Source organism: Leucoraja erinacea, chromosome 24, assembly GCF_028641065.1.
Source record: "Leucoraja erinacea ecotype New England chromosome 24, Leri_hhj_1, whole genome shotgun sequence".
NCBI lineage: Eukaryota > Metazoa > Chordata > Chondrichthyes > Rajiformes > Rajidae > Leucoraja > Leucoraja erinaceus.
Genome location: NC_073400.1, coordinates 9,183,870 through 9,208,502, shown reverse-complemented (window position 1 = coordinate 9,208,502; position 24,633 = coordinate 9,183,870). Strand labels below are relative to the sequence as shown.

General features: G+C 39.3%; 1 protein-coding gene across 2 annotated transcripts in view; it reads right to left on the bottom strand.

Annotated features, from left to right (window-relative positions):
• The window catches only part of def6a (DEF6 guanine nucleotide exchange factor a), a 113,383-nt gene that overhangs the window by 52,482 nt on the left and 36,268 nt on the right, over positions 1-24,633 (bottom strand). For both annotated transcript variants that reach the window (XM_055654502.1, XM_055654503.1), the window contains exons 2-3: positions 23,477-23,617; positions 2,565-2,750 (exon numbers count right to left, since the gene is read on the bottom strand). In XM_055654502.1, coding sequence (XP_055510477.1) covers positions 2,565-2,750; positions 23,477-23,617 — 327 coding nt within the window. The remainder of the gene's footprint in view (positions 1-2,564; positions 2,751-23,476; positions 23,618-24,633) is intronic.

The window sequence follows — 24,633 nt, the reverse complement described above, 5'->3', positions numbered from 1 at the left end:
TTATGCAGTAGTTTGCACAGCAACGTTTAGATGGACACTGAATCAGATTCATCTTACTTTGTTGTCACATACAACAGGGTGCAGTGATTTTTTTAAATTCATATGAAGAACATTGAGTAATCAGGACACATTGTAATGATAAATGCAGCTGATAACACAATTAATGACAAATAAATCTGAAGTAATACAAATGAATATCAAAGTGCAATAATGAAATGACCAAATAAGTACCCCTGGGAAAGGGCTATGAACAAGCTATTAGTTCAGGAGTCTGAGAGCAATGGGGAAGATGCTTTTAAGGTCAGAGTCTGAGTTTTCAAGATTCTGTTACTTCCCCCAGAAGATGGAGGAGAAACAAATGTAATGGCCAATGTAGCAGCATGCTGTGAACATATTGTGAATATTGTGTTTAGTTCTGGGCATCATGTTATAGGAAAGATATTGTTAAGCTTGAAAGGGTTCAGAATATATTTTTGAGGATGTTGCCAGACTAGAGGGTGTGAGCTATAGGGAGAGGCTAAGTAGGCTGGGTCTCTATTCCATGGAGCGGAGGAGGATGAGGGGTGATCTTATAAAGTTATATAAAATCATGAGAGGAATAGATCGTGTAGGTGCAAACCCAGTGTAGGGGAATCGAGGACCGGAGGACATAGGTGCAAGGCGAAGGGGAAAAGATTTAATAGGAATCCGAGAGGTAACTTTTTCACACAGTGGGTGTATGGAACAAGCTGCCAGAGGAGGTAGTTGAGGCTGGGACTATCCCATCCTTTAAGAAACAGTTGCATAGGACAGGTTTGGAAGGATATGGACCAAGCGCAGCCGTGGGACTAGGGTGGCTGGGACATTGTTGGCCAGTGTGGGCAAGTTGGGCCGAAGGGCCTGTTTCCACACTACAGTACAGCACGGGAACAGGCTATTCAGCGGCCCACAATGTCCTTGCCCAACATGATGCCAAATTGAATTAATCTCCTCTACCTGTTCTTGATCCATTCCCTGCATATCCCTGTGCTTCCTAATCCTCCTAAATGCCCTTACCTGCCTCAGCCACCACCCCTGGTAGAATGGTAGGTACCTGAGGCCAGGTACCTACCATTCTAAACCACCTCTGCGATTATAAACAGTTCTATCAGATGCCCTCTGTGCTTCTGCTGATCCAGGAAGATCCTCCAATTAGTGAAAGGAGAAACTGAGAGTTATCCGTTCAGGTCAGTACATCTTGGAACCGATAAAAGGTCTCTGTGCTGAGACATTAATTGTTTTTTTCTTTTCAGCAATTGGTGCCTGGCATGCTCAATGAATCTGACCGGTTTTGATTTCCGATTTCCTGCACTTTCCACAGTTTTATTCTGAGTTACTATTAAGTAGTAAACTTAACTTGGGAGAATGCTAAAATCCTCCTGCCTGCTCATGTCAGACATTTTCATTTCGCGGTCAAGTCTTAAAATTTCAATGATGCTTATGTTTTTACATTTCACAATTTGTAAAATAAATCTGCACGTTACAATAAGAACTTCCCAACAAAACATCAATAACGGAACCTCCAAGTGCAAGACAGGTCAGCATTTTAAAGTATGTCAAAAATCCAACCAATGGATTCATTTAAAAATCAATACAGTGCCCCTACAAATCAGGAATGATTCTTAATTGCACAGTATTGTGAATACATAAACTTGCCTTCTGGATTTAGCTCCAGTCAAAATAATCATCATTTTCCACAGAATTCTAGCTGACCATAACTTAAATTAACCTTTTGTTTAAAAATAAAAACTGTTAATTACTGGACAACTACCAATCTTCTGACAACTAGTGGTCTGGCACCTCCTTTAATCCAGACAAATTTACGAGAGTGCACTTAAATCGCCCCTGGTAGTTCCCCCTGAAAATGTGGTGCCTAGGCCGGGTGAGGCAGTCAATCCCGACCTCATCGGGACTTCCACGACTGATCAGTGGGTTGAATTTGCCCCCTGTGACCCGGGCTCTGGATGTCCAGCCCAATTGGAGCCAGTAAATGACAGATCCATTCCCATAGCTGTCTACTGCGGCTGACTTTGCGGGTCGATATCTCAGCTTAGATCGATGGTGGACCTGTAATATTACACCTGTCCCTAATTCTAGAATAAAATGCAGAAACATGCAAAAAAAATAAAAGCCAAAGGTATCTAATCTAATATTAGAGCCAGCATCTAATATAGCCAATTCATTCAATCTTTCCCCTTATTAGCAACATCAAAGATCACAGTGTAATGGACGTAGCACTAATGTTCTACCATAAAGACAGCATCACAGTGCATAGGATATATCGACAATACTAATCCCCTATGTCATCTGGATGCCCTGTGGATATGGTATTTATCTGATCCATACGAGAGAAAATCTTGAGGTAAAATAACTGTTCTTTGTTGACAAGGACATTCTTATCAACTTGGACATGCCGAAAAGCCAAATAACATTGCTCACCTATTCCAAGATCAAAACAGCAATCGTTGCATTCACTGAATTTTATTTAGCCAAGACCATTTCAGAGGATTCAAATCAACCTAAGAATACATCTAAAATGTTCTCACCTCATCAGGAACCATCATCAATGGATATTTGTCCTCGGACAGGAAGTTGAAGAGGCACCATAGCCGGAAGGCATCCCGATCTGAAATTGTACAGTTTCCGTTCTTGTCATGCTTGTAGTTCTTCTTTGCCGTTAAAGTCCAGCAGAGTTCATCAAAGTTTTCTTTGACAAATACACCTTCCACAACCTGGAAAAGTGTGTTTGATATTTACATTTAGTGGAGATTATCGAATATACATTTCACAACCAAATTTCTTCATTATATAAAATTCTTTACCTTCTTTACTTTGTTCTCTATTAACATAAACATGCCAGGACTGGTATCATTCACTCATAAAATTGATGTAATTTATCTGCAAATTTTATATATTAGTATAAAATAATTCCAAAATTGAAATTACTATTTAAAAAAAAAAGTATTTCCTGATTTGAAATATCATGAATAAATACAAATTGGTGACCCATATTTGCACGGTTTTCAAATATTTACTTGCTTCACTCTATAACGTCATTTAAAACATTCCAGTGCTCACTATTAATGCATTCTGCTTTATGCTTTAAACCTGATATGCTTCTTGGTCAGCATGGACATGTTTCCATGCTGTATATGACTATAATAATAATAATAATAATAATAAAAGGTTGAGATAAGGGGAAACTGTATCCTATGCTGAAGGCCTAGTCACCATAGGGTACAGATTTCAGGCAGATGTCAAGTGAATCGGAGATACAACATTTAATGTGAATAATGAATGGTTGAAGCTTGCAATTTACATTTTCCAATTTACATATACAATAACCAATTTACATTTACCAGCACTTCTTTAGGAAGTGGTTGGTATCCTAAACACAAAGTAAAAAACATGCTATGATAGAGAAAACATGCAAACAGTACACAGGCAACCACCCAGTGTTTGTATTGAAGTTGGGCCCCTCAAACTGTAATGTAGTTGCACTGTGTGAATGTTAGGTGAAAATTTGTAGGGATATGGGGAAAGAACAAGGTACTGACATTAACAGAATTGCTCTCTGAAACAGTCCCACCAATTAGCCCAGTTCATTGCTTTAAAATCGCAGTGATTCTACATACAGGAGTATCTAGTTTTGGCTTTACATATTAATTCTATATTTCCCTCTGACATAGGAAGCCAATCAACCCATAGAATACAAGCTGGCTCACAAAGAAATCCCATTTCCCCATTAATCTCCCCTATAGTTTTCTACATTCCCATCACCTCCCCCAGATTCTACTACTGATCTATACACGAGAGACAATATGCAGTGCCAATTAACCTGCTGACCTGCTTGGCTTAGGGATATATTAGATAAAACTGAAAAAGCTGGAAATCATAGGAGAACATGCAAAGTCCAACATGCAAATACCAGAGGCAGCAACTCCACCAGCTATGTTAGTTCCTATAAGAATGGCAAAGTGGCATCTTAGCTTTGGTATTGCCAAGTATGAAATTTGGCTGAAAAAATGAATAGAGCTACACTAGAAATCAACAAGCAGAAGCTCTAATGTAATAATTCCTGATTCGCTGAAAGGGCTACATCTAAACTGACACTCACACAAAAGTTTTTTGCGTTCAAGAGCCCAATTAAACTTGCCAGAGACCAATGCTTTCACACTCTGATTAATGTGAGTAGTCATGTGTTTAATCTAAAACCGAGGGCAGAGAGTTCAGGTAAGTCCGAATGTATGATCCCAAGTTAAAAATTCAAGGCTGGGGAGTTGAGCAAAGTTGTATCAGTGGCTAGAGATTGATAACGATAATAGGACATCAGTGACTGACGATATAGCAGAGAAAAATAGAACGTTAAAATTATTGGCATGATATCAATATGAAAATGTATTGTTTGAAATGATTGAGAAATGAGCTTAGATGTTAGATATGCAATCACTCGTGGAAATCATTCACAAATTCTCTAATAATTACCGTCTTATACCAAATAAAAGTACACAAGTCAGTAGTGATAATATTGAATAATATTGAAAACGGGTTCCATCTAAACCAACTGTGTTCACTCATGTGCAGCGTTTTTTTTTAAAGCTGACGATAACCATATCAAAAGTGAAAACACAAGGTGCACACACTTTAGCTGGGTTAGTGCAGGAGAGTGGCCTTGAGATAAATGCCACTTTCTTGCACCAACCCCGATTCTATTTCATCTTTTCAAAATGTACTTTGGAATATTTAGTTCATAAGTTCGTAAGTATGGTGGCATAGCACTAGAGTTACTGCCTTAATCCCCTGTCCCATGGTATGAGTTAATTCCATGAGTTCTCCCGAGTTTGCCCCAATTCGAACTCGGAGATTTACGGTGATGGCCACTCGTCTGTACTCGGGGCTCTCGTGGACATTTTTCATCATGTTGAAAAATCTTCACGAGTCTTCCCGTGCTTACTTTCCGTTAGTGAGTCTTCCCGAGTACGTGCCGTTAGCACTAAGAGACGTCCCCGAGCTCCGACGTACCCACTACGTTCATTCTCTGTGCTTACCACAAGTTTGATTTTTTTTTAATTCGGGAGAGCTCTTGGAATGAACTCGCACCGTGGGACAGGGCTATCACAGCGCCAGAGACCTGGGTTCAATTCTGACTATGGGTGATTGTACGGAGTTTGTACGTTCTCCCCGTGACCTGCGTGGGTTTTCTCCAGGATCTCCAGCCTCCTCCCCCTCTCCAAAGACATATAGGTTTGCAGGTTAATTGACTTGGTATAATTGTATATTGTCCCTAATGTGTGTAGGATAGTGTAAGTGTGTGGGGATCGCTGGTTGGGGTTGATTTTGGTTATGGGCCGAAGGATACAAGTGTTTCCGCGCTGTCTCTCTAAATTAAACCAAAGTCATAGTAGCAGAATGAGGCCATTCTGCCCACAGTCTACTCCACCATTCATTCATCGCTATTCTATCATTCGCTGTCAATCCTACTCTCCTGCCTTCTTCCCCTAACCATAGATACTAATCTTGCTTAACATACTACTCTTCTCTGTAGATGCAAGAATCTTCAGCAAAAAAATGAAGTGCAAGAGGAACGCAGTGGGTCCCTCATCATTGAATGGCAGATCAGTGAGAGACTGGCTCATTCCTGCTTCGACTTCTTGCATTTTTACATTCCTAATCTTAGCAACGACAAACTGTAAAAATCAATACAAATGGAAAATGTTTTTCACATAAATACTATTCAGTGAGAAGAATGAATTCTTGGAAAAAGTCAAAGCTTGAAATTAAATGCATCATATTTAAATGTGAAAAGCGTTCATGACTATACAGACTATAACAACAGCAAAAACTAGATAAATAAATGGGTTTGATTTTAAGGCCATTACAGAGATGGGCTTGTATGACAACCAAGATTGCGATGTTTTGAAAAGATTCAATGGAAAAATAACTGGGGAAAGCTCTGATAACAAAGAGGCCATTCTGGAGAAAATATCACAACTCAGAATCTAGGGAAAGGAGAATTACCCTGAAAATATAGTGATAAAAGGCAGGGCATATTGGTTGGAAACGCTTACAGCGCAAAAAATCATTGTTGAATCAATTATCATTCATAAATAAGTTAAGCTTATAAATAATGTAGATCAATGGTGTGGGAGACTTCAGTTTAATAACAAATTAGATAAGTAAATTAACAAAATTAAGGAGCACATATTAATTTGAGTGCTTTCTGGAACAATTATGCCCAGAGTAAGCGATCATATGTGGTCTAATGAGTAATTGACTCACCTCACTAAGGGATCTTCCTGAGATAAGAAATCATAACATGAAATAATTTTTTGATTGACTTTATAATTGGCTTTACAATATAATTATATATTTTTTTTAATTGTAATCAATACATTATGAAACCAGATTTAAAGTACGACTTCAAATACAAAATAAATCTGGCAAGATCATAAATTTAAGAACTTAGATCCTTTCTGAAGTTGAACCAAATGGCCTTAATCTTCAAGAGTGAATGTTGAAGGGGACAGTGCATAAATGTTTGAGTGGTATTTTTAGACAATAAATCATTAAGGAAACATTGCGTCAAACTGCTTTGTGTTACCCTTGTATGATGGGTTCAGGTCAAATTTAGGATTTATGGTCTTGGTATGGATATGGGTTTACAAAAGTAGAAGGTGTTTAAATTCTTTGCTGCATCACCTTCCAAAGCTAATACAGAAACATTGAGATTAATGCCCCAATACAATACTTGAATAAACTCCACCTTGGTTGTGGAAGTCAGGTTTTCATTTGGCTACATATTGGGTCAAGCCAGATTGGTAGTATTGATAACTTCCCTGCCAGCAATCCACTTTAGTGACCATACTCCAGTGATGATTGAGAGCTGGACAGATTTTTTTAAACATTTAATACAAAACGAGTTAAAAAGCATATCTCGGTATACTTTCTAATACCAACACGGCAACATTGATTAATGCATTTGAACATCTCCGACAGTGCATATTTAATCATATTAATTGCAAGTACTTCTATTATAAAATATTAAAAAATAACTTTTAAAGCATGTTCAAGTTTATTTTTTGGATTGTACGGCAGGAGTGTGTGTCTTAGCTGTCTAGTATTACAGTGAAAACTTTTAGAATGTACCTCTTTTCTGACCAAAAGATCAAGTTTAATAGTCGTTCATTGAAGGCCACAGCCAAGAATAATTACTGATTAACTCACCTTATTGGCAGAGCCATTTCTGTAGTTTGGGCCTGTTAGTAATTGGGTATTTTAAAAACTAACAATTAAGGCCACAGAAACTATTTTTTCAAAAGTAATTACACTGATTGTTCCAGATTTCTCAAACAGTAATTCACCCATCTAAATTAGCTGCTTATCAAAAAATACAAATATGATGTGTTGAAAATGACTATAAAAACCCTCAAAATGTGTTGCAATAAAGAGTTAACATTAAACGGAATTTAAATGCAAGTTGGAGCTGTAACAAAGCAGTCCTTCATACCAGGAAAAAATACTGTACAGGAAGGAACTGCAGATGCAGGTTTAAACCAAAGATAAACACAAAAAGCTGGATGGAGTAACTCAGCGGGTCAGACAGCATCTCTGGAGAAAAGGAATTGGTGATGTTTCGGGTTGAGACCCTTCTTCAAACTGAAGAATGGTCTCGACCCGAAACGTCACCTATTCCTTTTCTCCTAGGAAAGCATACTTCTGCATTGACCAAATTACTAACAAGATCAACTGCAAACAACAAAACCCTTAACCTCCATCTTAACAAAGATTAGACAATGCTCACTCAAGTTGTTACATTTTCAGGTTCCATCAGAGACTAACATCATCAACATCATCATCCACTAGTCAGCATCAACATTAAAACATAACTAATTTGCCAAAGTTTAAAATGGTACCTCCAAGTATATCTGAAACAAATAAATCATAGTGATCTAATCAAATATGCTGTCTAAAATGACGAGGAACAGCAGAGCATATTGAAGACAAAAAACAAAAACAATTTTAAGAAAGTGGTGATAAAACAACGGAATAAGGGTAATAATCAATATACTATTTCTGTACAATTTGCTTATCAGGGATGTGCGAGCACGTGGCAACTACTGGCCTAAAAAGGTAGACAATCCTGCATTGTTTATTTAAATACTACATGATTGAAAGGGTATTCAATAGGAATGAAACACACCAACATTCATTTCATTGTCAGCTTGCATCACTCCAGAAATCAGTCTGAACAGAGCAAAAAACAAACTGCTGCGGGAACTCAGCAGATCGAGCAGCAAAAGGATAGTTACTGTTTTAGATCACAACTCTAGTTCAATGTGTGGAGGGGAGATAGCCATGTCAAGTCAAGTTTACTGTCACATACAGCCTACCATGCGAACCTTGTCAAATGTCTTACTGACATCCAGATATACAACATCTACATCCCTAATCACTCCTTGTCCATCTAAATGCATGTATATTTTATCTTTCAGAATACTCTCTGGTAACTTTCCAACTATCTGCTAGAATTTGTTAGAATGTGTTAGATTTATGATTTGCGAAGTTAAAAGGAGCCAAAACATGGCTTGCAGGATCAATATACTATTTCTGTACAATTTGCTTATCAGGGATGTGCTAGCGTATGACAATACACTACTGGACTATTTGAAAGGAAATAATTTCACTGTGCATTTGCACAGTGACAATAATAGTATCATTGAAACCATTAAACAGGAATTGAGAATCTAATGTTAAGAAAGCAATATAGAATGCTAGTTACTTATTTGAAATGATTTCACTTAAATTAAGTGTATTTAAGGCTTTTAAATGTTCCAAATGTAGAGGAATTTAAAACGATTACAATTATTTTAAGTTTGTAAGCTGACAAAGTACCATCCCCAACTTTATCATTGGTGAGGTGCATTATGTTGGCTTCATGTTTCACTTCATGTAGCCCAGTCATCAGCCAGAGGATGATGTCAGACTCCAGGATGAGGTGAATCAGCACATTATGCCCTCTGCATCTATGTGGTTACACCAAAAATAGACACAAAATGCTGAAGCAACTCAGGCAGCATCTCTGGATAGAAGGAATGGGTGACATTTCGGATCGAGACCCATCTCTCAGTCTGAAGAAGGGTCTCGACCCGAAATGTCACCCATTTCTTCTATCCAGAGATGCTGCCTGTTCCGCTGAGTTACTCCAGCATTTTGTGTCTATCTTCGGTGTAAACCAGCATCTGCAGTTCCTTCCTACACACTCTATCTTGTTGCAATCAGACGTAGACCGGCTGTAGAAAATACTGCAAGTTGCATCCAGCAAACACTCCCACACTTCCGTCAGACCAAGAGGAATAGTGAACGTGCACTTCGGAAAGAGGAAGTCTTTGCAAAGCAAGAGACTGGTCAATATTTTCAATCACAGGACCACAAGAAGGTAGCAGGATCCTGAAAATAAATAACTTAATCATCTCGTTCAGGTGTTGTTCCAGATAAATATTGGCCAAGGCACCCAAGAGAGCTCCTCTGGGTTCCTTCCTTCAATCTCATAGGAACTTTAAAGGCTAGCTAGAACAAGAGGCAAGACCTGGTTTAACTTTTTTGCCACTATTCCTTTGGAGCAGCAGTGATATAATGTAAGTCTGTATGGAGTGGGACTGAACCTATTCCCTATGAGAGAATTCACTGTGCCTGTCTAGCTGAAAAATAGTATTAATCAGTTCCATAGGTCAACAATCAAATGAGCAATATATAAACAAGTTACTATTTATTGAAGTTATTTTCTTCAGCAATTAGAAAATAAAAATCTAAAAGCAAAAACCTGACGATGCTGAAAATCTGAAACATAAACAGAAAATGCTGGGAGCACCAGGCTAGGTCTGCCAAGATCCATGGAGGGAGAAGTGATTAAATTATTTTATCTATGACTATTCATCAATTCAAATGCAACGTCAACAAATAACCTGCAATGCGGACACTCCCTATTGTCCCACAAATACTGCGTTACCTGCTGAGTATTCCCATCTATTTCTGTTTTTATTCCTGATTCAGGGCCATGGCAAGTGTTAATTGTAAGTACTGTCCAGGTAGTACATCATAGACTGAACCAAAGATAGACACAAAAAACTGGAGTAACTCAGCGGCTCAGGCAGCATCTCTGGATAGAAGGAATGGGTGACGTTTTGGGTCGAGACCCTTCTTCAAGGAGATCCTGAAGAAGGGTCTCGACCCGAAACATCACCCATTCCTTCTCTCCAGAGATGCTGCTTGTACCACTGAGTTACTCCAGCTTTTGTGTCTATCTTTGATTTAAACCAGCATCTGCAGTTCATTCCCACACATAGACTGAACCACATTGACTGCATGGAAGACAGACCATTTGGTGAATTTCTAGATTCCTATTAGTGACATAGTCCTCTAATGAGCCAAGTCAATCTGAAATGGTGTCAGTTTTTACTGTTATTGGACCTTACAGCTTTTTTTTGTGCATTCCTCAGCGAGCATCAGACAAAGTGTACTTCTGATGGGCCAGAACAGCTGGATCTGCTCCGAGGGATACACGGCCAAACACTGTGAAGCCACCAGTTACAATCTGGATGATGAGAATACCAGCTCCAAGATGTCTGATCTGCATCAGGAGTCGGATGGCTGCTGTGATGCTTCTGTACCATTCATTGTTCAAAATCCATTTGAGGGGGAAAAAGGGGGTTATAAATGACTCTAATCCAAAGGATACAGGTTAATAATTGCTATATTATCCGTAATAAGCTGCAGATTTAGGTGGTGAATGTTAATGTTATTAATCTACTTACTAAGAGCTGCTGCCTTACAATGTAAGAGACCCAGGTTGAATCCTGACTACGGGTGGTGTCTGTATGGAGTTTGTACATTCCCCCTGTGACCGCACAAGTTTTCTCCGGGTGCTCCAGTTTCCTCCCACATGCCAAAGACATGCAGGTTTGTAGGATAATTGGCTTTGGTAAAATTGTCAATTGTCCCCAATGTGTAGGATCGTGCTAGTGTCCACTGTGATCGCTGGTCGACGCAGACTCGGTGGGTCGATGGGGCTCTTTCCGCACTGCATCTCTAAAGTCTAAAGATGGTATATCAAGTGAACACCACTTTTATTCATAGGTCTTCTTTTTTTGTTTTTTTTTTTTTGTTTATTTTATTAGAAGTTAATACATCACAAAACAGTACAGTGGCACCTAATTTTAGGTGCCAACTATGTAATACCGTAATCCATTCTATGTACAACCTCTAGTTTTATGTTATAAGAAAGAAGTAAGCAGAACAAGAAAAAGAAAGCAATAGAAAGGGGAAAAAGTGGAAAAATAGATGGTAGAGAGTAGAAAAACGTGAAGTGTGTATATAAAAAATAAAAAAAGGAAGAGAGAAAGAGGAAAGTAGAAATAGAAGAGAAGGCCCCTTAAAAGAGAATTTTTCAAATCTGTATTCGGAGATGTAGCTCTATCCGCGTCATGAACTGAAATCAGCAATCCTTACGGCACCGCTGCATCACATGATTCCAAAAAGTCGATGAAAGGAGACCAACTCTTTAAGAATTGGTCATATTTATCTATTAGTCGGAGTCTCATTTCTTCAAGGCGTGCTATGTCCATCATATTCCTAATCCACATTTTTACAGTTGGTGTGGTTGTATTTTTCCAAAATTTAAGTATCAATTTCTTTCCAATTATTAACCCATAATTAAAAAAAACATTTTGATCTTTATTTAAATTGGTATCTTCTCCTATTATTCCAAATATAATCCATTCCGTTTTGGGTTCTATTCTTGACTTGAAAATATTTGTAAATATATCAAATATATCACTCCAAAATTTATTCAACTTTGTACATCCAACAAATGAGTGTGTTATATTAGCGTTTTGAAACAAACATTTATCGCATCTGGGAGAGACGTTTGGATAAAATTTATTCAACCTCGTTTTTGAATAATATAGTCTATGTAATAATTTGAATTGAATTAAATTATGTCTTGCATTAATAGAACAGTTATGTGTATTCATCAAATATTTTTCCCATCTATCCTTAGAGATCTTTGTCATTAGCTCTTGTTCCCAATCTTCCCTTAATGCTTCTGTTGAGGGTGATTCTCTATTTAATATATTATTATAAAAGTATGATATTAATTTTTGTGAATCAGCCTTGATATTCATTGCTTCTTCTAAAGGATCTAAAAATATAGTTTGAAATCTATGTGTATGTTTCTTCATAAAGTCACATACCTGTATATATTTAAAATATTGATTATCCTTCAATTTAAATTTTAATTTTAATTGTTGAAATGATAACAGTTTGCCCACTTCATACATGTCCCCTACTTTCCTAATCCCCAGTCTATACCATTGTTGATATGTGTTGTCGATGAGAGAAGGTTTGAATGCGGGGTTGTTCAATAGTGGGGTTAGTACTGATAAATTATTTAATTTCAAGGATGCTTTTATTTGTTTCCAAATTCTTATTATATTGTGAATAATTGGGTTCTTCTTATATATTATACTATTCAATTTTATCGGTGAGAGCAGGATCGTTCCTATATCGTACGGATAGCACTCCTCTTTCTCCATTCTTATCCACTCCAACTGCTGAGTGGAACTATCCAGCCAGTATATTATGTTCTTAATATGCACTGCCCAGTAGTAATATATAAAGTTAGGTAATGATAAACCCCCCACTTCTTTAGATTTGCACAAATGCTTTCGTTGAATTCTATGTGTTCTGTAGTCCCATATAAAATTAGTGATAGTGGAATCTAATTTTTTGAAAAAATATTTTGGAATATATATTGGGATTGCTTGAAACAAATATATTAATTGTGGTAAGAAAGTCATTTTTATAGCGTTAATTCTACCTATCAATGAGAGTGGAAGCGTTTTCCAACATTTAATCGTATCATTCAGTTATTTAATAGTGGTATAAAATTGGCACTAAATAATGATTTGTGTCTTCTCGTAATTTGAATACCCAGGTACTTGAATTTTTCTGTTGCAATTTTGAAGGGGAATTTTAGTAAGTGTCTCGAATCCTGTGATTTTAAAGACATAATTTCGCTTTTATTCCAATTTATTCTGTATCCTGAAAAAGAGCCGAATTCCTCAATTAGTGTTAATAAGGTGGGTATACTCGTTTGTGTATTAGTAATATATAAAAGGATATCATCAGCGTATAATGAAATTTTATTCTTTGAGTCCTTGCTGTTATATCCGTGAATATTCGGGTGATTTCTAATCCTTTCGGCCAGCGGTTCTATCATAAGGGCAAATAGCAATGGTGATAAGGCACACCCTTGCCTATTACCCCTTGATAAGTAAAATTTTGGAGATAGCGTATTGTTAGTTAATATTCTTGCCGTAGGTCTATCATAAAGTAGTTTAATCCATCTGATAAAATTCTCTCCCATATGAAATTTTTGGAGTACCTTGTATAAATACTGCCATTCTACTTGATCAAATGCCTTCTCTGCATCCAACGTGACCACTGAGATATCTTCATTGTCCTTCTTATGAGAGTACATTATATTAAAAAGCCTTCTCAAATTATTAAATGATTGTCTTTTGGGTATAAATCCCGTTTGATCCGTATTTATTAAATTGTTAATATAATTATTTAGCCTTCTAGCTAGAATCTTTGCTAAAATTTTCTGATCCGTATTTAGAAGTGATATAGCTCTATAAGAACCAGGCTCATCTAAATCTTTATCTTTTTTTGGTATAAGCGTTATTGTTGCTTCTGCTAGGGTTTCTGGTAGTTTATTTTCAGTATAAGCCTGCGTGTATAAATTAAATAATCTTGGTACAATAGACAATCTTGGTATTCATAGGTCTTCAACTGAATTATAAGCATAGTGCAAAAATGTTACGATAAAACTGTATGATAATCCCAAGAGAGAAACAACATTATGGATTTAAGGTAGCACGTTTAACAAAAATGCATTGGCTTAGATTAATCGGTTAATATGTCCAAATGACTATGTTGCAGCAATCCTTCTAGCAAAGAGATTTGAATCCAATTTTAAAAGATGTTTCATTGCATTTTAGTTCCAAAAAGTCAACATATTTTCCTTGTTCCCACAGCAACAGAGTTCACTAACAAATCATCTGTGACCTTATAAATGGCTCAAATTGCCAAATTCCTAATCTGTATGTTCACATTCAATTGGAAAACCAGCAGCATGTATCTTGAGGTTTGTGTAACTGTGCCGGACCTGAAGGAACTTCACAAAACAAAGCAAGTGTGCTGATCAGGAAAGGGAAGAGGTAAAATGGCTTTAAAACGATTTAAAACTAATCGTAGAAACAAGGAACTGCAGATGCAGGTTTACCAAAGAAACACACAAAATGACTGTGCGTTCGGCAGCATCTCTAGAGAACATGGTGATGTTTTGCGCTGGGACCCTTCTTCAGACTGAAGATAGACACAAAATGCTGGAGTAACTCAGTGGAACAGGCAGCATCTCTGGAGAGAAGGAATGGGTGACGTTTTGCTTCTTCAGATTGATGTCAGGGGAGAAGGAGATACATAGATAAGGAAGTGTAATGTGTGAAAACAGGACAAGGGGGCTGGAGATCAATGAAAATATAGTATAGATCATTGTTACACAAAAATGCTGGAGAAACTCAGCGGGTGCAGCAGCATCTATGGAACAAAGGAAATAGGTGACGTTTCGGGCCGAAACCCTTCTTCAGACCAGAACTAGGATAGATCATTGTCAGCTGGGAAAAGGTAACAACAAAGCAAACAGAAATAAAATGTACTTGCGAGACTGTCAGACTGGTCGGGGAACTGGGAAGGGGAAGGGATAGAGGTGGAAAGCAAAGGTTAGTTGAAGTTAGAGAAGTCAATGTTCATACCGCTGGGGTTGTAAGCTACCCAAGCGAAATACGAGGTGCAATTTGCACTGGGCTTCACTCTGACAATGGAGGAGGCCCAGGACAGAAAAGTCAGTGTGGGAATAGGGGGGAGGTAAAGTGTTCACAACCGGGAGATCAGGTAGTTTTAGACTGATTGAGCAGAGGTGTTCAGCGAAACGATTGCCGAGCTTGCGCTTGGTCTCGCCTATATAAAGTAGTCCACACCTGGAACAGCTGATACAGTAGATGAGGTTGGAGGAGGTGCAAGTGAACCTCTGCCTCACCTGAAAAGACTGTCGATGTCTTTGGACGGAGTCAAGGGAGGAGGTATAGGGATAGGTGTTGTATCTCCTGTGGTTGCAGGTGCAAGTACCTGGGGAGGGGGTGGCTTGGGTGTGAAGGGACGAGTTGACCAGGGAGTTGTGTGGGGAACGGTCTCTGCGGAAAGGGGTGGAGATGGGAATATGTGGTTAGTGGTGGGATCCTGTTAGAGGTGGCAAAATTGTCGGAGGATTATTTGTTGCATGCGATGGCTGATGGGGTGGAAGTAGTGGTTTCTCTTTAATTAGAAAAGATGGTTCACCATTCAAAAATTAATGCAACACAGGATTCGGAACTACTTAAAAGGGGAAACAGAATATTCTTTGCTTGATGGTTCCCCAGAAAAAATGTCCCAAAAAGCTTCTAGGAATTTTTCATGGTGGCATCAATATTGGTGAACAGCATAAGGTCAGATGGGAGTCAGCATTCAACAATACTCCGCATGGTAGATTGTGAGAAAAATAATGTCTATGGGATTGAAGAGGAAGTAAAAAAATGGTTCTAAAGATATCCCACGGAGCAGATGTGAAAGTGTGGAAGTTATCGAGAGTATTAATTACTGCATGTAATGGATTCAGCAGGGTCCATTACCAGGATATTTGCTGTTTGTGAATCTTATCAATGATTTTGGACTGAATGTAGGAGATATGATTAAAGTTACTCCAGTGGATGCCAAAGACTTGACCAATCTGATGTGATAAGAGTTGATAATATTGGACAAAATTAAACAACGAGTAAGGCGGGCAGAAAATAAATGGGATTAATTCTGGAGAAGTGTAATGTTATGGAACTGGAGAGGACAAGCAAGATAAGATAGTTAGACGGTAAATGGTTGGATATTGATAAGTGTGCAAGGATCTTGGTATTTCATGTCTGCAGATCGCTAAATATAACGATAGAAAGATAATGTTGTTAAGAAAGCATATAATGTTCCTGCCTCCAAGCTAGAGTACCAATTACATTTCTATTCACTATGTGAAGATGTGATAGCAGTAAAGGTGATGCAAAGGGTATAGATGAAGACGTTGTCACAGAGGGGGAGATGTCAGCTATGAGGAGAGACTGGCTAGATTGTGTTTGTTTACTTTGGAATAAAGTTGGTTGGAATGTAAACTTAATTAAGATGTAGAAAACAATGAGAGGTAGATATGGGGACAACAAAAGGATCAATTCCTCTCAGTAGAGTCAGGAAGTAGAGAAATATGTTGAATTAATTGCAGACAAACATACTTACTCCACGAGTGGCAAGAGTCTGGAAATTACCATGTGAAAGGAAGTAAAAGCAAAAGCCTATATATACACTACATTTAAGCTTGAGAATGGCTAGAGGTGGAGAGATAGAAAGAGGTTAAACAATTATTATTTTGCTGGTATGAATCACATCACCTACGACTAGAATTCGCCGCGCATGTCACTTCCCCTTAGTGCCTCAGTCATGACATATATATATTAAAACTCTGTGGCTGGCTGGCTGTGTGTGTTTCTGCCTGACTTGTGGGTGCCAGCCTTTGATTCGTTGCTACACCAACACCAGACCCAGAAACTCCCAGATTTTTTCCATTTCGGTAGAGATTTCACTTTTCATTCCAAGTATTCACTCCTCATTAAATTTTGTTGTGTTTATGTACACATTTTTAATAAAATCCTTCTCCCCCCCCCCCCACTCTCTCATTTTGTCGCCTCCTGCTGGCCAGCGACCATAACGGCTGCCGGCGCACCCCTCTCGCCTCAAAGACGCCATTTAAAAACAGAGTGCTGGAATCTTATGTTCCTGGAAATGCTTGAGTTGGAGGACCACGTCTCCCGTGGGGGCTACGGGTAGGGAACGGCTGCGTTGGGGGAGCAACGGGTCTGCACTTGGTCTAGTTAGTAACTAAAATTCAAATAGCATTTTAAGAATGGCAGAAGATAGTGACCTTGCTAAAGGGAGTAAGGCTGCAAAATTGAAGCTACTCTGCTTCTTTTCTAAAAAAAATTTGAATCTTGTTTTACAAGTTAAGTCAAGAGAGTTTATTGTCATGTGTCCCAGATAGGACAATGGAATTCTTGCTGGCTGCAGCACAACAGAATATTGTAGGCATAAATACAGAACAGATCAGTGTGTCTATATATCATAGATATATATATATATATATATATATATATATATATATAAATATATATATATATATATATATATATCTATATATATATCTATATATATATCTATCTATCTATCTATCTATCTATCTATCTCTATCTATATCTCTATCTATCTATCTATCTATCTATCTATCTATCTATCTATCTATCTATATCTATTCTTGACCGGTTTTGGCGATCTGTGCTGCGATTTCCGAGAGAACACCGCCACCTATGGCCGTCATTTTGGGCCACCACGCTCAGAGCCCCCCTCCGCCGTATGTGTGCCGAGGATTTTTCCCGTCTATTAAATATGACAGAGATATTAATGATTTTATAAAATTCTCCATTCTCTCTGCTGCCCCCGCTGGCAGCAGAGGGGAGGGACTATAAAACCAGGAAGTGGTGTGCCGCAAAGTATTTGCAAGTGGTGTGCCTCAATCAGAGCTCTGAATGACAAATGTCTACAGCACTGAGTACCCTTAATTTGGTTTGAAAATGAAAATATGGTTAGAGGTAAAAAAGCACTGCCTGCAAATGGTTGTTTGGGTTTGGGTTGAAGTAAAAAGGCACTCCCTCCACCCTCCCTGCCCCCCCCTCTCTCCTCCCCCTCCCCCTCCCCCCCCCCCCCCCCCCCCCCCCCCCCTCCTCTCCTCTTCCCCCCTCTCTCTCCCCCCTCTTTTTCTCCCCCTCCTCCCATCCATCCCCTCCCCTAAACCCCCCCTCCACACACCCCTACCCCCCCTCCCTCCACTCCCCCTCTCCTCTCCCTCTCCTCTCCTCCTCCTCCCCTCCATTAGCGTGAGTGCGGAGGGGTCTAGTATATATATATATACTAGACCAAGTGCAGACCCGTTGGGTCTGTTCCCCCAATATATATACATAAATAAACAGATAAAGGGCAATAGGCTGTTATAGTTCAGAGTTTGGTTGAAGTTGTGGTTAATAGGCTGATGGCTGTGGGGAAGGAGCTGTTCCTGAACCTGGATGTACCAGATTTCAGGCTCCTGTACCTTCTACCGGATGGCAGTGGAGAGATGAGTGTGTGGCCTGGATGGTGGGGGTCCTTGATGGTGTTGGCAGCCTTTTTGAGGCAGCGACTGCAATTGCTCACCTCGATGGTGGGGAGGTCAGATCCGGTGATGGTCTGGGCAGTGTTTACTACTTTTTGCAACCTTTTCCGCTCCTGGACACTCAAGTTGCCGAACCAAGCCACGATGCAACCGGTCAGCATGCTGTCTACTGTGCACCTGTAGGAGTTCGAGAGAGTCCTCCTTGACAAACCGACTCTCCGAAATCTTCTCAGGAAGTAGAGGCGCTGATGTGCTTTCTTTATATTTGCATCAGTGTGCTGGGACCAGGAGAGATCTTCGGAGATATGCACGCCCAGGAATTTGAAGTTCTTGACCCTTTCCACCATCGACCCGTTGATATAAACGGGATTGTGGGTCCCTATCCCACCCTAATCCTAATTGGAATCTTGGAGCTGTGTTAAAACCTGTACTTAAAGGATCCAACAGCCGTTTACAAAACAAATAGAACAAAACGTTTAGCAGGACGTCACCACCCATGCAGATTGGATGTGGACAATCCTACTGCTGAATCAGTGTGCTTTGCCCTGACAAAATAGCGTGAATATCTTCCACACCTTGCCTCTTCAGAATGGGGAATATTGATAAATATATTTGACAGCAAAAACATATTTTGGGCATATTAAAATTCATTTCAGGTGTACAACCGGCCATTTAGCTCAAGAAAACTCACACCTGAAAGCCAAACAGGTCCAGAATAATATGCAATAACATTTCAATTGTCTTAAATATCAGTCATTTCAACTGATGGATTACTTCAAATTTGCATCAGCTTTTCAATAAAGTTCAAATATCCATTTTTAAATCTATTTTATAATTTGAATTGATTTGTTGCTCCGACTAGCCTCACTTTCCATTAGCTTCACAGTACCACCAAGCACAGTCAGAGTCATACAGCACATAAACGGCAGCACACGGGAGCAGCGGTAGAGTTGCCAGAGATCCAGGTGAGATCCCGACGATGGGCGCTGTCTATGCGGTGTTTGTACCTTCTCCCTGGGTTTTCTCTGGTTTCCTCCCACACTCCAAAGACGTACAGGTTTGTAGGCAAAGTTTTTTACCAAAATGGTTTTGGTAAAATTGGAAAATTGTCCCTAGTGTGTAGGACATCGTTGGGAGTACGGGGATCTATCTTCGGTTTAAACCTGCATCTGCAGTTCCTTCCTACACAGTGTACAGGGATCGCTGGTCGACACAGATCTGGTGGGCCAAAGGGCCTGTTTGTGCACTGTATCTCTAAAGTCTAAAAGTCTAAAATAAACAGGTTCTTTGGCCCAACTTGCCCATGCCGAACAAGATATTCCGCGTTTACCATATATCCCCCTGAACATTACCTAACTATGTATCTGCCCAATGGCCTTTTAATAGTTCCTGTCTCAAATACCTCTGGCAGCTCGTTCCAAATACCCATCACCCTGTATGTAAAGGCTGCCGCTCAGATTTCTATTAAATCATTCCTCTCTTAACATAAACCAATGTCCTCTGGTTCTTGATTCTCCTACTCCGAGTAAAAGACTGTGCATTTACCTAATCTATTCCCCTGATGATTTTATATACAACTTGTTGACAATGCAAATTCTGGACATGAACCAAGTCGCGATATTCTGAGGTAAAATGTATCGGTGCCAAAATACTACAGGAGACCCAAATATTAAAGAAATGCTCCTTGTTCTGTCTTTGAGCCTCATACTGCTTCATATAAAGTCTGTCTCAGTTACTTGCCTCAAGGTTCAAATATTCTGTACAATTAACTCCATTCAAGGAGTAACAAGGATACATTTATTGGGAAAGGCTGAACGGACTGACGTTCTGGTAGAGAGAGAGCTGAAGGGTGAACTTTTGATAGTTATAGGGTTTGATAGAATGTGTCGAGAAAGTGTTTCTGTTTGTGGGAGACCAAGACTAGGAATCATAGCAGGGAAATCAGCAGAAACTTGACTCATTGTGTTATGAATGCAGAAAGCACTAGTTCAAGGAGTGGTCACGGGGAAAATGTAGATGTAGGCAAAGGCAATCCAGTCAGTTAAACTCGAGATAGAAATAGAACCAAAGAACGTACTTAAAAGGAGATTCAACGATGCATTCACTTAATCCTGCACAAAGAAATTGATTCTTGAATAAAATGCTTCAACCATTTTACTATCAGAAACCAACTTACAGCAGTCAATATTTCTTCTAACAACCTACACATGTGCAAAGTGAAAAGGAATTGAATGAGGTGGGTGAAGATCACTTTGAAAGACAAGTAGGTACTCGTTTCAGGGCCACAACATTCTCAATCTAGAGATTCCAGTTATGAGACTCTCAGCAAATGCACATCTCTGCAAACGCATTGTGGAAGATCTGCTCCAACAGGTCGAGACACTGACAAGAAATTCTTTGACAGGTGGAATGTCATTTTAAAACAACAGCACATGGCAGAATAACTACTTTTGCACGTCATCACTGCAAAATGTTGTACCATGTGAGACTCTAGATATCAAGTGTCTGGAACGAGCCGTACAGAATTAAAGAGCTAAAAAACCCTTCATAGGTGGAAGGAAACTACGGTGCCCTCCATAATGTGTGGGCCAAAGACCCATCATTTATTTATTTGCCTCTGTAATCCACAATTTCAGATTTGTAACAGAAAAAACATCACATGCGGTTAAAGTGCAGAGTCAGATTTTAATAAAGGCCAATTTTACACATTTTGGTTTCACCATGTAGAAATTACACCTGTATTTATACATAGTTCCCCCATTTCAGGGCACCATAATGTCTGGGACACAAGTTTGTAATTGTTCAGGTGTATTTAATTGCCTCCTTCAGGTAGGTATAAAAGCTCTGCACCAAGTCTTTCTTCCAGTCTTTCCATCACCTATGGAAGCTTTTAATGCTGTTTATCAACATAAGGACCAAATTTGTGCCAATGAAAGTCAAAGAAGCCATTATGAGGCTGGGTAACAAGAATAAAACTGTTAGAGACATCAGCCAAACCTTAGGCTTACCAAAATGAAATGGTTGGAACATCCTTAAGAGGAAAAAGAGCACTGGTGAGCTTACTAATCACAAAGGGACTGGCAGGACAAGGAAGATCTCCACAGCTGATGACAGAAGAATTTGCTCAATAATAAAGAAAAATCCCCAAACATCCATTCGACAGACAGAACACTCTTCAGGAGTAGAATTGTCAATGACCACTGTCCGCAGAAGACTTCATGAACAGAAATACCGAGGCTACACTGCAAGATGCAAACCACTCGTTAGCTGCAAAAATAGGATGGCCCGGTTACAGTTTGCCAAGCAGCACTTAAAAGAGCAACCACAGTTCTGGAAAAAGGTCTTGGGGATGAGACAGAGATTAACTTATATCAGAGTGATGGCAAGAGCAAAGTATGGAGGAGAGAAGGAACTGCCCAAGACCCAAAGCATACCACCTCATCTGTGAAACACTGTGGTGGGGGTGTTATGGCCTGGGCATGTATGGCATGCATGTATGTATGTATGAATGAAGGAACTGGCTCATTTATTTTCATTGATGATAAAACTGCTGATGGTAGTCGCGTAATGAATTCTGAAGTGTATAGACACACCCTCTCTGCTCGTTCAAACAAATGCCTCAAAACCCATTGGCCGGCGGTTCCTTCTACAGCAAGACAATGATCCCAAACCTACTCCTAAAACAACAAAGGACTTTTTCAAAGCTAAAAATGGCAATTCTTGAGTGGCAAGTCAATCACCCAAGCTGAACCCAATTGAGCATGCCTTTTATATGCTGAAGAGAAAACTGAAGGGGACTACCCCCCAAAACAAGCATAAGCTAAAGATGGCTGCAATACAGGCCTGGCAAAGCATCACCAGAGAAGACACCCAACAACTGGTGATGCCCATGAATCACAGACTTCAAGCAGCCATTGCATGCAAAGGATATGCAACAAAATACTAAACATGACTACTTTCATTTGCATGACATTGCTGTCTCCCAAACATTATGGTGCCCTGACTATGTATAAACATTCACACCATCTCCAAGATTTCATTCTCACTCCGTCCAAAGCTGTGATGTCTCCCACTCAACCACTACCACAGCCAGCCCCACAAACACCGTTAATCTCTCTTTATTCATGACCAAGCAGTAAATCCATGTACAAAACTGTTGATATGTTGTGCAAAGATTATTTAGCAAGTCACATCATCCTTTGGATATTCTGCAATGTATAGTTCCCAGTACCATTCACCACTTCAATGCATTAGCCTAGCATTGACTTTTGATAAATTATTGAAGATGAGCTTTTGAGAGGTCACCATCATGTCAACTGATGGCTAAGTATCTTGAGATTATTTAAAGGCAAATCATTAGCCATGACTGCACATTTCCTCTATCTCCTTGTCTCTGAGCACATTAGCCAAAAACACATCAAAAATTAAATCTAATAAAAAAGTTATTTTCTATTAGCAGTAACATTTTGAGTTTCATATAACCCCAAAATTATTTGCAGGTAATATAAAAAGATTAACTAGCCTTAATAACATATTTACTGAGATCCCAGGGATCACCATTAATATATAGCCTTCTCTTGTTAGTGAGGGCACCATTCATCACATCATGCAAACAAATGTGGACAACGTGATCAAACTTCGGCCAAGAAGGTCCCCTCCTGCATTGCACTCCATTTCAATCTTGACCTCAGGTGGAGTTTGTATGTTCTCCTTGTGACCACAGGTTTCCCTGGTGTGCTCCAGTTTCCTCCCACATTGCAAAGACCAGTGGGTTTGTAGGTTAACTGCCCTCTGTACATCGTCCCCAGTGTGAGGGGAATGGATGAGAAAATTGGATAACATCCAACTAGTGTGAAGGGGTAATCGATCGTCAATGTGGACTCGATGGGCTGAAGGACCTGAATTCATGCTGCATCTTTAAACTAAACTAAACTTGCATCCAAGCCCAGCAGTACAATAACACTTGATTCCCCATTCCCCTGGATTGAGGGCATGGAAAAAAATCTAAACGTTAAGACTAAACAGAGATTAAAAAAACATGCATGCAACATTTGGTTAAATAAGGATTACCTTATCAAGGATGTATTTATTGAGATAAGGCATATAGCCCTGGCTGGAGACAGGCCCATCATCGTCATCTCTGAAATGTTCTTCAAGTGCTACTGGGTCATGTGGGATATGTAACACTGTACACAGATTATGAGACAAGACCTGAAAGACAATAACATGCACAAAGTTACTATGTTTCTTTCATATCTGCAGTAAACTCAACCAGGACCCTTCTTTGCAAAGAATCCTTAATACAAATGCAACAAGCAGTGTATGGAAGGAATAGGGTCCTTCAAACTGGCATCAGCGCTGGTTCAATTACAGCAAACCTGCTAGTCTTCTGAGGTAAAAGTCAGTATCTATGCACTGCTCTCTAATTCACAGTGTCACGAGTCACTGAGCGATAACATTGTACATCAGGTTCAGGAAATCAAGGCTAACTCTCAGCACAATATTTAGATTTTTTAAAAAGACACCATTGACATAGTGCCAGACACAAGGAATTACTTTCAGTTAGAGCGTAAACAGAGAGAGGACCATCCTGTCAATTGGACGTTAAAAATCTCTCAGCACCAAACCCTGAAGACTTATTCCAGTACCAATACTGAAGCAGATTTTTCAACCAGCTTTGTTCATTAATGTTTATGTACAAATGAACTGCTGCATCCCTGAAAACCACTACACTGACTACATAAGCTGTAAGGTGTTTTGCACAATCCTGAGGTTGAGATAAGTGCTATGTAAATGAAAGCCTGTTCTTCCTGAATCCAGAGCAAGGGAAGCCAAATTGAAAGAAAGATGACAAGAAGTGAATTTGAGACAGGAAGATTAGGTGCAGAAAGAGAGGTTCTGCAGCTAGTGGTGCATTCACCAGATCATTCAGGAGAACAGCAGAAAGTCAAGGGATCATCAGGAGCATAAGCAACTCAGAAGCTGGGCATTGTAGAAATAAGTAGGCATCTTGGATTGATTGCCAGTAGAATTCAGTTTGAAGCAGGGTCTTGACCCAATTCTTCGCTCCACAGATGCTGCCTCACCCGCTGAGTTTCTCCAGCATTTTTGTCTACCTTTGATTTTTCCAGCATCTGCAGTTCTTTCTTAATCATTTCTATAATGTGCAGTCAACGTTCAAAGCTAATTCTACATCCATGTGACAAGTTTAAAATCTATTCCATTTC